This window comes from Barbus barbus (assembly GCF_936440315.1).
Source record: "Barbus barbus genome assembly, chromosome: 50".
Taxonomy (NCBI): Eukaryota; Metazoa; Chordata; class Actinopteri; order Cypriniformes; family Cyprinidae; genus Barbus; species Barbus barbus.
The window spans coordinates 5,935,759-5,950,320 of NC_136728.1; the positions used below are offsets into that span (position 1 = coordinate 5,935,759).

Below are 14,562 nucleotides of genomic sequence, written 5' to 3' on the forward strand. Positions count from 1 at the left end.
CCATTTCGACCACACTGGTGAAACGTGCAGTTTGTGTGTGACTGGCCAGACGCAACAACGTTTGACACTTGGGGTCATGTGCCACTTTTAAAATATTATATACCTGTGTATGTAATATATATAACTTTTATATTTTGTGTTCCCAAAATGAGTTCTTAAGAATATTAAGAACTAAAGAACTTAAAGAAGAATTCTTAACAATTAACAATTTAAAATATTTTAATAATAATAATGACATTTTATAAAATAAATAAATATTAGATGAAAAACTTAAAAACTGGAATAAAATAATTTGAAGTTTTAAAATTATGAAAACTAAAATACAAATAACTTAAAGCTAAATAGAAATAAAGAAAAAGCAATCATAAACTAAAATCAGGGACGGATTTAGTGAATTGGGGGCCCCAGGCAAAAATAGGAATGGGGCCCTATACATTTACACACATTTACCTAAATCAACCTTGAGGTTCCTTTTTTGTTGTGATGCATGCTGCTTCACAATGGTGCCCCATAGCTGTGTCCAATGTTTGTAATTTTTTTTTAAATGTACATGTTATAATGGGATTATTTCATTTACATTTATTCATTTAGCAGATGCTTTTATTCTTTTATGTTGTAGACCACGAAATAGCAATTTACCGTTGAGGTACAAGTTATAACAAAAAACAAAATAAATTATAAAATGATAAACCTCACAATTAAACCGTTAAATCATTTTTCTTTTTCTTTTTGTTTTAAGAAAAGGGATGAGTCAGAAGTATAAATTATTATATTATTTAAAATGGGTTTACGTGGGTGGATTTTCTCATTGGTCTGAACAAAAACTGCAGATTGGATTATTGAAAATGCACATTAATTCTCTGCCAGTAGGAGGTGCTTTATGAACATCAGAAACAGTTTCCCCGGTAACGGCTGTAAACAATGCAGCGCTCAGCTCATAAATTATACTTTATCAGGTAAAACGAAAATGCCATCAAAACTTTTCTGAAGACAATCGGTTTCCTTCAGAGGTTCATTCTTATAAAAACTTGAATTAGTGAGAATGAGAAAAGTGTGAATATAGCCTATATTGATGAGGAAAGTCCACTGATTTAGACATTTTAACTTAGGGCTGTCAATCGATTAAAATATTTATAGGCGATTAATCGCATGATTGTCATGAGTTAACTCATGAATAATCGCAACTTCATTGCACATTTTTATCTGTTCTAAATCTACTTTAAATTAATACTTTTCAAGTTTTTAATACTCTAATCAACACGGGCATGGACAAATATGGATGCTTTATGCAATATATGTATATTATTAGTGAAACCATAGTTAACAGAGCATGAAGAGTAGGTCATGTTTCATAGGTCATATATGTTTTTCAAATAACTTTTTCATATCTATTAGACACATGAAAAAAAAGAATATAGAAATACCAGGTTCCTATTACTTCTCTTTCTTTGCATTGAGCAATTTTCTTACACAAACCTGTTTACATTATTTGCAGACAGGGCAGCTCACTTCTTTTGAACATGCAAAATGTACATTTATTATTAGGCTACATTTGTTTGCCTCTATATGCCCACATACTGTATTTTGATGCAGCTAAATTCTCAATAAAACTGTTTTCATTAATATATTTTACTGTTTCTGTTGTCAGACAACGGAATGAATATGAAATATTGACTGAAATGCGACAAATTAAGACAACATAACCAGCTCTCCCTTCCAAGATGTTAATCTGCAAAAAATCCTGATTTATATTGTCTGATAAAATCAAATAGGCTACACATAAGATAAAGACAATAGCTGTGTTGTGATTTCGGCTATACTTGCATGCAAAATTACAGAACCAACATATCTGTATCAGTCGCTCGCTGTACAGAGCAGACACAGAGAGAGAGGTATGTGCCCGCTGGGAAAGAGAGACCATCTCGTCGCCTATATGAAAAGCATTTTAGGGGGCCCTTGGCTTTTGGGAGCCCAAGTCAGTCACCTACCTTTGCCTAATGGGTAAGTAATTATATGTAATTAAATGGATAATTAAAATGGAAAATAGAAACATAAAAGCTCATTCAAAAAAAAAAGCTTATTTTCAATAAATGCTCATTTTCTCTGGCCTAGCGAGGACGTTTTGAGCTCTGAAAGTGCTTGTTTTCTTAGGACACTGTCAAAATAAAGGAAATCTGATTTCTTATTATGACTCCTAAATAAATCCTGTTTAGAAAATTTTTCATTTTTTTCCCCAAAATCAATATGGATTTTTTTCTGGGTCAACCGGTAGCTCACACAATTGGGGATCAATACCAGTGGCAGTCCAATTACTCCTTTACTGCTGTGTTTTTCACAAGCCTGAAACTGAACAACCACATTACTTCAGATATTCTTTGAAATATTAACAGAAGTTGGTAACAGGATAAGCAACTTTATATCACCTAGAGACTGAGCATAATAGTCTTATATAAGCTCACAAAACAGAGCCTCACTTAACTGACCCTTATGATTTTTTTTATATAACAGTGACTCTGAAAATTAACAATCCCCAAAACATCCATAGTATCATTAAAGCAATTTCAAGCTCCTCATAAACAACATTACTCGTTACAAAGTATTCTCTGCACACAGGCAGCGCTCTTATTCAGAGAGCTCTCATAGACAAATGGGATTCAGGCCTGTCAACACACCAATCACTTCAACCAGGCCTGGGTATGAAATTAGGGTGACCACTTCTCTGCCATCAATTAGAGCTTTTCAATTAACAGCAAATTTCCATCTTTCATCCTTTCCACCACAACCCTGTTTTCAATGGGGAAAGACAGGCGAGGAGGAAATAAACATTTGAAGAGTGATAATTATTTTATGACACATGCTGTCATTCAGCGCTTTAATGGGATGTGGACGCATGTATAATTCTGTCACACAACACATTTATTTGTGTTAAAGCTTTGTTCTCTCAATTCTGGCTTTTTTCTCAGAATTGCGAGTTTATATCCCATAATTATCACTTTATCACATGCAGTAACTGTGAGTTATTAAAGCAGAATTGTGAGATATAAACTCGCAATTGTAAGAAATGTTTTCTCTTGTTTTCCCCAGAATTGAACATTATACAGTCAAGGCTCATTCACACTAAAAGCGATAAGTATTATGAAACCATATTAGCGTCCACACCAACAAACTATAACTTTCAGTTTGTTATAAGCAAACGCTGCAGTTTTGTTTGTTTAAATGCGTCAGCTCTTTGAAGTCAGGTGGATTCTGATTAGCTGTCGTTTTTAACATTCATCAGATGGAAAAACATCATTCTGGAAGTGATTCCAACAATATTGTTCCTCATGTTGTTATTGTTGTAGTTTGGATTTCCCTACTCTCACAGAATTAGACTCATTATTATAATTTCCAATTACAGTTATCGTCTTTGGTGTGAACAGGCCTTTAGTCTCCAACACTATTAACCGCTCCAGATGTTATGCTGAACTCAATATTTCATGACCATCAATAAAATGCATTCTGCATTCTCACCTGTTCCATATAACAGAGCCAGAGATCTTTTGCATCTCGTCCAGCGCAGCCAACAACAGAGATGATTTCCCACAACCCACCTGGCCCACTATCATAGTTAACTGACCTGCAGAGAGAATCAATCAAGAATCAAGATAAATGGGTTTCATGGAGCAACAAAACATGTTGAAATAATAGTTCACCTGCAATGAAAATTCTGTTTTTCAAATAATAATTTAAATTTCAATCTTTTCTACATGCAAAATGATTATTTGGCTTTAGAATATATCACACAAGTCATACTGTACGGGCTACGTTTATGATACTTCATGCCCTTTTGGAGCTTAACAGCATAAGCAACCATCAACATTTTTATTATAAGGAAAAGAGCAGCCTGCACATTCTTTAAAATGTCTCCTATTGTTTTCTACATAAACAAGGAAATCACATGGGTTTGGAATGTAATAAGATTTTTTATTTATGGGTACATGTATGGTTTAGTTAGTAGATGGGATCAGGAAATACCACAAGCCACATTCAAAGCAACATGAGCGCCACCTCCAGTGAGTGTAGATGTATTTTTAATAGTACTTACCAAAAGGAATCTTAATATTCACATTGGACAAGGTTGGGGTTCCATCAGTCCAGCTGAAATATCCATTTGTGATCTGGAATGGATATAAAGGAGGACGACTATTATTCTCATTCACAATGGGTGCTCAGTTCGCTGCTTACTGCTTGAGTACAGAAATAACCTGTATTAGTCTCACCTTGATGCAGATATCTTCATCCTCCACCGCCAGCTCCTCATCCTCCTGCTCACTCTGAAGGGCGAAGCTGTTCCAATCGTCTCTGATGGGTCGCTTACGGTTCACCACCTTCAGAGGCTTTATCAGAGGTGAGAAAAACAATATATCTGATGAAGTTCGGCGTGAACAGCCTCTTTAACAGTGGTAAACTCTCCATGCCAACCAGTACTGTGATATTACAAACGTAAATAATTTATAGTCACAGTCATGAATAAAAATAACACAATATTGCGATCCCTATGGCTGGATTAGTGAAAGTGTGGCAGCATAAGCCTTAAGGCCTATTCATATCAAAAACTAGAATTTGACTTTTAATCAAAATAATGCATTTCTCTGGGCCTATTCATATATGAAAATGTAGCTTTTGTCCCCATATAATAATAAAAAAATTCAGACTAGATGTCAGACCATTCCATTCCATGAAAAAAAATAAAATAAAATAAAAAAAACTATCATTACAGAAAAATCATAATAATTACTATTTCTATAAAGAATGAATCTAATTTCAGACATACGGTCACCATTTATTTATTAAAATAAACATTTACAGACAAAAGGACCCATTTTAATTAATGTGTATTGAATTAATAAATTGTTTAATAATTTGTTTTATTCACTTCAAGAATTAAATTTCAGATGATAGGCACTTTTCATTAATTAATTAATTAATTCATTCATTCATTCATTCATTCATTCACATCAAGAATGAAACAAATTTCAGATAAAAGGTCACATTTTGATTAATTAATGTATATATTTATTGAATAAATTAATTACTGATTCAATACATTATTTTACATTAAGAAATAAAATTTCAGACAAAAAGCACATTTCATTCACATTTTAAGTAAAGTATTTATTGAATGAATTAAAACAATGTATATATTATTAAAACGTATTTGTATGTAAATAATTGTAAGTAATTGATTATATATTTGATTATTTGTTTGTTTTAAATTTATTTATTCACATCAACTGCAGATACAAGGTAACTTTTTAATTTACATATTTATTGAATTAATAAAAATACTGTATTAATTATTAAATTAACAATAAATAATTTACTTGATTCATTTTAAATTATTTTTTCAACACTGCTCAAAAAAAAATTCAAGGAACGCTTTTTAATCAGAGTATAGCATCAAGTCAATTAAACTCCTGGGATATTGATCTGGGCTGGGCTTCTCGATAACGATCTTAGCACTTAAGAGTGTTTTCTACGAGCCATTTTACGAACGTTCGTTATTGTTTCACGTGCATTTCCCAAAAATGCACTTAACACAGTCGCAAGTAGCCGTGCTTTAAGTACTACTTAGGAGTCGCTATCCGTTGGTCAAATGCTGAAATATCAATTTATAGAATGGCTCGTAATTGTAGTACACGGTCTTTAATTGAAATGTTAACCTAAAGCTGCGTTACAGATAGCGTGGATATAATAATATAATTTAATATAATAATTTGAATATGTAAAAAAGTACAATATTAATATACTATATATAATAATAATATATATTATTGTATATAATATCTGTAGAGACATTATTTGGTTTTCGTGCACGTCAGCAAGCCATTGACAGAGTTTATCCCTATTTTTCCCAGTCTTTGAAGCATATTTCCTACATTACTTCTTTTATTAATTTTTTGCTTAGCCAATTAATTTAGATGCGTTTTTTTATCTGCCCTTTTTATAGGGAAGTCGTGGCCTAATGGTTAGAGAGTTGGACTCGTAATCCAAAGGTTGCGGGTTCGAGTCTCGGGCCGGCAGGGATTGTAGGTGGGGGGAGTGAATGTCCAGTACTCTCTCCACCCTCAATACCACGACTGAGGTGCCCTTGAGCAAGGCACCGAACCCCCAACTGCTCCCCGGGCGCCGCAGCATAAATGGCTGCCCACTGCTCCGGGTGTGTGTTCACGGTGTGTGTGTGTTCACTGCTGTGTGTGTGCATGTTGGATGGGTTAAATGCAGAGCACGAATTCGGAGTATGGGTCACCATACTTGGCAGTATGTCACTTCACTTCACTTATTTTTATTTTTTTTATTTTATATAATTTTATATAATTTTAATAATAAATAAAAAACGAGTATAAAGTGTACAATAAAGTACAATCAAAAGCTTTAATTATAATCACATTGCACTTGAATAAAGTTAAAGGTGTAATCTGACGATTGTCCTGCAGGTGAACTCATAATTCTGTCTTACGATGTATGTAGAGCTTTACGATTACTCCAGAGCACTCGTAGATCTACGATGATTTTCAAGTGCTACTTAAGTTACAATGCTTTTGGGAAACAGGCCGTAATATTAAGATCAGTCGTACGATCGTTTTTACGAATTTCTTAGGCTTACGGTGCTTTTGGGAAACGCAGCCCTTGTCAGTTAAGTAGCAGAGGGGGTTATTAATCAGTTTCAGCTGCTTTGGTGTTAATGAAATTAACAACAGGTGCACTAGATGGGCAACAATGAGACGACCCCCAAAACAGGAATGGTTTTACAGGTGGAGGCCACTGACATTTTTTCCCTACTCATCTTTTCTGACTGTTTTTCCACTATTTTTGCATTTGGCTAGGGTCAGTGTCATTACTGGTAGCATGACACAGGCAGTTCAACCATTCCAGGATGGCACATCAATACGTGCCATTGCCAGAAGGTTTACTGTGCCTCCCAACACAGTGTCAAGAGCATGGAGGAGATTCCAGGAGACAGGAAGTTACTCTAGGAGAGCTAGACAGGGCGTAGAAGGTCCTTAACCCATCAGCAGGACCGGTATCTGCTCCTTTGTGCAAGGAGGAAAGGATGAGCACTGCCAGAGCCCTACAAAATGATCTCCATATCCACGGAGCGGTTTGGTGGTGGGTCAGTGATGGTCTGCAGAGGCAAATCCACGGAGGGACGCACAGACCTCTACAGGCTAGACAATGGCACTGCCATTAGGTATTGGGATGATATCCTTGGACCCATTGTCAGACTCTACGCTGGTGCAGTGGGTCCTGGGTTCCTCTTGGTGCACAACAATGCCCAGCCTCATGTGGTGAGAGTATGCTGGCAGTTCCTGGAGGATGAAGGAATTGATACCATTGAATGGCCCCACACTCGCCTGACCTACATCCAATAGAACACCTCTGGGACATTATGTTTCAGTCCTCAGACTGTCCAGGAGCTCAGTGATGCCCTGGTCCAGATCTGGGAGGAAACAACCCACCCAGGACACCGACCGTTGTCTCATTAGGAGCATGCCCCAACGTTGTCAGGAATGCTTAGAATTTTTTTTTTGAGTTGCTGCAATGAAATTTCAGCAAAATGGACTAGCCTGCTGCATCATTTTTTTTTCTTTGATTTTCAGGGTGTCTTTGAATTCAGCCCTCTGTAGGTTGATCATTTTCATTTCCATCAAACGATGTGGCATCCTTTCATTACTAACACATTACCCAGTCCATATCAGTATACAGTAGATATCCAGCATGATATTCTTCCCCATTGCGATCTGAGGTGTTTTCAAAGTGTTCCTTTAATTTTTTTGAGCAGTATATTTATTATACACATCAAGATTTTTTAAAACTTCATATTTCCATTCATGCATTTTTTTAATGAATAAATACATTATTTTCATTAATCCAATAAAGACATAAAAAACAACAACATAAAATATTTGTTTCTTAACAAGCTTTCGGGTCATGGTGTTACATTTCATCTGCCATTTCTTTCATTCTTGATGTGAATAAATGTTTATGGTGAACTGACTTGACTTACCAGGGCTTGATACTTGTGATTGCTTGAATTGGGCAGGACAGTCGCTCTGGGCTCCTGTTCACCTCCAATCTCGTCACAGGAGAAAAACTCGCTGAGTTTCTGAACACTGGCCAGAAGAAAACAATACAGTATGTCATTCTATATTCAATCACTACAACTGGACTTTCTACTTATATGCCAATTATTTGCTCAAATGTCAAGAAATAACTCCAGTTTGGTGGCATTGTGACATCCTTCCTAGAAAATAAAACAGGACTAAAGTATATTCCTCCCTGTAACCAATAATATCACACACTGAGTTATGCAATTATCACAGTATAGCTCTATTCACTGAAAAGGAAATCATTCTTTGTGAGAAAACCTGCACCGCATACTGCTTGCCATTCAATTCCAGTCTGAAATACTATCATTGCCCAACATGCAGGAAATAAATCCAGAGAGAAACAAGACTTAGAGACGTCAGAGAGACACATTTTATTCTCTAGTCTAGAGTGTTTTGTTGCAAATAGATAATATTGTAAAGTCACTGGAAACAGCTGATTCTATCATGAAAAATGCTGATCACCAGCGGCCAGTCGATTTCCTTCATGTCATATATTAATAGTGGTGGCACATATGGCATGTTTTCCAGACAGCACTGATCTATGACCTGCTTGTACACTATAAATACAGCCTTCCCTCTCTAAATGTGTTCCACATGGTTGGGTTGATGAGACTGAACCTGAGACTCACAGACACACATTTCTTCTTCACAGGAGAGTGTATCTGCAACGGGAAGTGAAAAAGCGCAGACCTAGACCCGCGTTGTTGGTTGTAAATCACTGTCACATGCAGAGCGATGGCTATCGCAAAGCCGTGTACCATGTAATTGGTGCAACAGAAGAAGTCTGGGTTATAAAAATGGATACGATCAACTGAATGGCGCTGTATGGTTATATACTGTCAAGAATAAAAAAGAAATGCAATTTATAAACTTTAGTGACAACACTGTTGTCTGTGTAAGTTACATTGTGATTGTGTAAGTGACAATTCCTGTGTCAACTGTGCAGCGTGCAGTTCGCTAATAGACAGACGTGATGTGTGGGGATTTGAAGCCGTTTGCGCATTTTAAGAGAAAGAGAGAAAGGGAGAACGTGCTGTGATTTACTCGCACTGATTGCTAAATTATGTCTCACAGAAAGTTTTGAAATGACTTTATAAGCTGTTTAATGAAGAAATATGAATTGTACCTCACCTTCAGCATTATAATTATTTTACCCACGCCGAATAGAGACTGAGGCGGTGTCGCTGTATGTCGTGCCAAACCTCTGACGGCAGGTGAGCCATCAGCTTGAGATTGTTTTTTTGAGATCGGCCTTATTAGTGACCGTCGATCAAACATCCCAAAGTGATTATCAGCCGATAGTGATCGGTAGCCAATCAATCGGAGCACCTCTATTTATAATGCATTATACATAAAGGCTTTAAGTAAAGTGCTACCAAAGTTGCATTTTTTTTTCTTTTACCCCAGTGTGGAAACAAAAACACATTAAATTTTTTCCCCCAAGAATTATATATATTATATTACAGTATATTATAAATATATATATATAAATCCTCATTTCAACTATCATTTCACATGTCAGATTTTGCATTGTTAAAGAATCTGATTTTAATTAATTTTTAAATTAATATTAATATTTAATATACCTGATTTTATCACACATCAGTGGTTTGTAACTGACCTGACCAGGGCTTTGACGGTGGAGCGGACGACACTGGACAGCAGGAAGAGAGGAGTGACCAGGATGTGGAAGAGCGAGAGAGAGGCGAAGGCCACAGCGGGGGACAGATCTGCATCATCCGACAGATGAACATGAGCCACGAACGTCTGAAACAAACACACGGGAGCTTTTCAACTTCTGTATGTGTTCAGTTTCAATAAAAAACAGACCTAATGTTTTATACTTACAATGAGAACTGCTGCGATGGGAATGGCTGTGTTCATGAATACTGTGAAGACAAAAAAAGAGGTTTATTTGCAAAAAATGTTCAGTGAACAAATTTATTTCTTCTCCTTCGTCTAGCCATGTGTCCATGTGCCGTCACTTGATAGAAAAGTTCCTAGTAATTTCCTAGTACAATATACAGCATTACATACTGAATATGTCCACTATGTAGTCAAGCCATATTGAGATGTAGTAGAGCTCCTCTACCATTCCTCCAGTGTCCAGGTGAGCAAGTGATTTCATTACAACCTGTTTATGAACACTGACAATGATGTACCAGTGTTATAAGCCAAGGCCCACAGCTCAGCAGTCATTGTGATAGATTTCGTCATTATGCCGGATCCAAAGCTCGGAGGACTTTCTACATTCAGACAAGTACTTGTCCAGCTCTTACAGTTCCGAGAGCAGATTTCACTGCTAAATTAAATGTTGCTAAATTAAATGTTGTTGTAATTAAATTTCCCTAGAGGGGCAAAACCAGGGGCGGATTAGGGTGGTTAGGGGCCTCTAGGCTGCTCTTTGTGTGAGCACCCCCTCCCCACCCTTAACCATTATGCTTTACTGCATTAAAATAGTCTGCAGGTGAATTTTGATTTGTTTTATATAATAACTCTCTGAGTATGAATTATCATATGCAGTAAAAGACAACAACACTCAAGCACTGTAAAAGGTTTTGCCACAAACTCAACCGACTGTCTTCTCTCCTGTATGAGTCTCTTCAGACCTCATTGAGCTTCTAGAACATTTGACCTCCTAACTGAATGCCTTTTTACAAATTGAACATAGAAATACAAACAGTCTAAAAAACAAAAATAAACAACACATTTCTTTCTTAGTCTTATTAAGTGCAGACAATAAATGCAGCCATAATCGAAGTAGGCTAGCCTACTCTCAATATTCAGAGTGCAAATAAAAAAGTATATGCATAATTTCCTCCTTGTATCAAATTTTAAGTAAATGATCTATTTAGGTCAAAAAACATGTTGAAGGAAAAAAAAAACTGTCAAGAAAACACCATTTTATGAAAAATGCAGGTATTTCTAGCATGTATGTACGATGTATGTATGTACATTTTAAAAGTAAACATAAATAAGCATACTGAAGTTTAAATCAATTAAAAATAAATAATAATAAAAAAATAAAAATAAAAAGAACAGTAAATAAATTCTATAAATATATAAAGATAAACAAACTAAATGAAATTACATTTAGCAATATATTTCATATTTGCTAGAAATTATTTCTAGCAAATATAAAATACATTTCTAAATAAATAAAAGTACATACATCTAAAAAATAAAATAGACATTTAAAAGTAAATAAATACATTAAAAAGTAAAATATATATATACTTTAAAAAAGATAATTAAGTAAATGAGTAAAAAATACAACAGTTAAGAAAATAAATAAATTAAATAAATGAGTAAAGAGTAAAATAAATGAAAAAGTAAATTAATCGATCAATCAATAAATGGATGGTATGTGTCAACGATATCTCACGACCAATTTGTATTTTTTGTACAAGGTGGCTAATTCGTACGATTTTCTACGATTTGTCTATACCCCAGTGACGGGTTTAGGAGCGGGGTTAAGTGTAGGCCATTCGTACAAATTCATATGAATTGTGCAACTCGTAAAATACGTACGATTTAGCAAAAATCTTATGAATTTCCACGAGTGAGTTCGTACAAATTCGTACAAATTAGCCACCTCATAAAATATGTACGAATTGCCGTGAGATCGGGTTGTATGTGTCTTCTGGGCCAGCAAGGAAAAAATCCTTCTTTCTCAGCCCTGAAAACTCAATTTCTCACTTCCAAACTACAGACTGGAAAGTGCAATTCCATTAATGCACTTGCTCTTGTGAACAGCTTGAGTTGGAAGTGCCACAGCTGAGTGAATCCTACATTCAGCAATATGAGAAACTTCAGCACATACAAGAAGTTGCTGATTGCTGAAGGATGCTGGATCTGCAGAATTGGTTTACCAGCCGGCTGCTGACATTACTGAATGAGTAGATGCCTTAATCTTGCTAATTAATGAAGCTGCTCAATAGTAAATCAGCAAATATCTGTTTATGCTATTAAGGCGAGACACGGCAGGCAAAAACATCGTTTTTTTTTTATTGGTCAATTTTGAGATTTTTGGATATTTGTCTTCAATAACATGTCTTCTTTCAGACTTGTGGTGAAAAAAAGTCCGAAATACACATTTAGGTCTTTATTTTACTGCACTTTGTCTGTTTGCGTCTGTAGATTTCTCATAAATTCAACAAAAGTTGGCGTTCTAAATCAACATGCTGCTCCGCGATCTCTGCCTGTACCCAGTCATCACGTATACTGCTGGAAAGCTCTCTCTCTTCTCTACAATGCTGTCGGATCCAAATATGGTCATTTCCTTTCTATCAGCAACCAATCGTGAAAGTAAAAGAGGGGATTTAACTCTAAATGCGCAATCTCATTGGCTGAAGACAATTTCTGACAACGTGATTCGTTCAGAATCGTCACATGACATGGTATGCTTTGACGCTTCCTTGTTTGGTTAAGCTTTCCGCGGGATCTTTTGAGTGAATTAATGAAAATGACTTCGCGTCAATCATCGAAAAGAGTACAGCAGTTGTCACTTGCAAGGGGGAAAAGGAAAATTAGTGATGGATTACCCAGTGAAATGCCCTCGGGAAGCGCATCTGAACGTAAGCTGTCGATGGGAGGTTTAGAATTTCTAATGTCAGAAATAGCCCAATACGTGTGGCTGTTACCACCTTCTAACATAACATTACTGTAACAATATTTGTTTTTTATTGATGAAATTATTTATTTATTTATAAGATTTATAAGAATAGAATAAAGTGCCATCTCATTCATTATGTTGTGGTGGTCAGTTTTACTTTTACAGTACAGATTTCTGTGTGCTGTATCTATAAAAACAAAACAAATGAACAGTTATTGATACAATACACATTTCATTTTAGCGGCAGAAATTGAGAGAGGTATTGAGTCACTTCACAGGACCAGGGAGCAGGTCAGGCAGGCTTATGCAGATATTGATGCAGATGTGGCAGAGTTCCTGAGAGAGGATGCAGATGCGGTGATAAATATCAGTGTGTCTTTTGATGGCACTTGGCAGAAAAGAGGGTTCACATCACACTATGGGATCGGGGTGTGCATCGATATTTTTACGGGACTGGTGATCGACTTTGAGGTTCTATCCTCCTATTGCCATGCTTGTGCCCTTAAAGAAGCTGCCAGGCATGAGGGAAAGATTACAGATGAGGAAATTGACAGCTGGAGAGAAACGCATGACTGTGCACAACATTTTAGGGGCTCAAGCAAGGCTATGGAGCAGAAGGCAGCGAAGAGGATGTGGGCCAGGTCTGTGAGTCGCCACCAGCTGAGATACATTCAGATGCTGTCAGATGGGGACAGTACTGCATTCAGGGAGGTGGTATCCCTCAACCCATACCCTGGGCATGAGGTAGTAAAATTAGAATGCATCAACCATGCCCATAAGCGTATGGGCACAGCACTACGAAAATTAAGTGCTGAACGCAAATTGGGGGGGAAGGGTCTGGGAAAATTAACGGCCAAAAAATGTAAAACATTACAAAATTATTACAGGGGGGCAATTTTAAATAACCAGGGTTCCATAGAGAAAATGAAAAATGAGATCTGGGCTGGTCTCCTCCATAGCATGTCCTGTGACGAAGTCCCCTTGCACACCAGGTGCAACCTGTCCTGGTGTTGGTATAGGAGAGTGGAGGAAAATGGAGGAACTCCAGAGAGCCACAGGCTCCATGCAGGAAACTTTTTGTCTCGGGAGGTGGGCCAGAAGCTGATACCTGTATACCACCGCATGTCAAGTGACAGCCTGCTGCAGCGCATGCAGCATGGTGGCACTCAAAATGCGAATGAGTGCCTCAACTCCGTCATTTGGGCCCGCTGTCCAAAAACAGTGTTTGTAGGTAAGAGTAGAGTTGAGGCAGCTGCAAGTATGGCCATTTCAACTTTTAATGAGGGGGCCTCTGCCATGCTTGCCATTATGGATAAGCTTTGGCTGGAAAGCACTGTCGTTACCATCACCACCATCAGGGAAACCGACATGCTGAGGATCACAAAAGCCGAATCCATCCGGTCTGAGAGTGTAAAACGTTGCAGAAAGACTCTGAGCACAGCTAAAAAGCTGAAAAGGCATCAGCAAGAGAGAGGTGAGGGGCCTACATATGGTGCAGGCATGGAGAGCTAGGCTCTCAACCCTCATGGGTGAACTTTGTGTTCCGATGGACATAGATGACTAGAGTTGCAGTTCTGATGATAAGTTTGTGTCTGTATTTGTGGTTCTCTGTGGTTAGTTGAAGGTCTTATTTGGCAATGTTGTTTTATTCAGTTGTCATTGTTCATGGTCTACATTGTTATAAACATTTACTTGGCCAGTTGTTTTGCTTGTTAGCAATGTTTTCATATAAAAATGTGTGGATTTTTACAATATAAATCTTTAAAGCCCGTTTTCTCAAAATGACTTTTCTCTCAT

General features: G+C 36.8%; 1 protein-coding gene across 1 annotated transcript in view; it reads right to left on the reverse strand.

Annotated features, from left to right (window-relative positions):
* Nucleotides 1-14,562, reverse strand: part of LOC306868492 (ATP-binding cassette sub-family C member 8-like) — a gene marked incomplete at both ends in the record, with an annotated part of 74,920 nt that overhangs the window by 34,044 nt on the left and 26,314 nt on the right. Inside the window, 6 exons of the mRNA XM_079414689.1 lie at nt 3,511-3,616; nt 4,085-4,157; nt 4,260-4,376; nt 8,048-8,153; nt 9,772-9,917; nt 9,999-10,039. Of these exons, the coding sequence (XP_079270815.1) occupies nt 3,511-3,616; nt 4,085-4,157; nt 4,260-4,376; nt 8,048-8,153; nt 9,772-9,917; nt 9,999-10,039 (589 nt within the window). The remainder of the gene's footprint in view (nt 1-3,510; nt 3,617-4,084; nt 4,158-4,259; nt 4,377-8,047; nt 8,154-9,771; nt 9,918-9,998; nt 10,040-14,562) is intronic.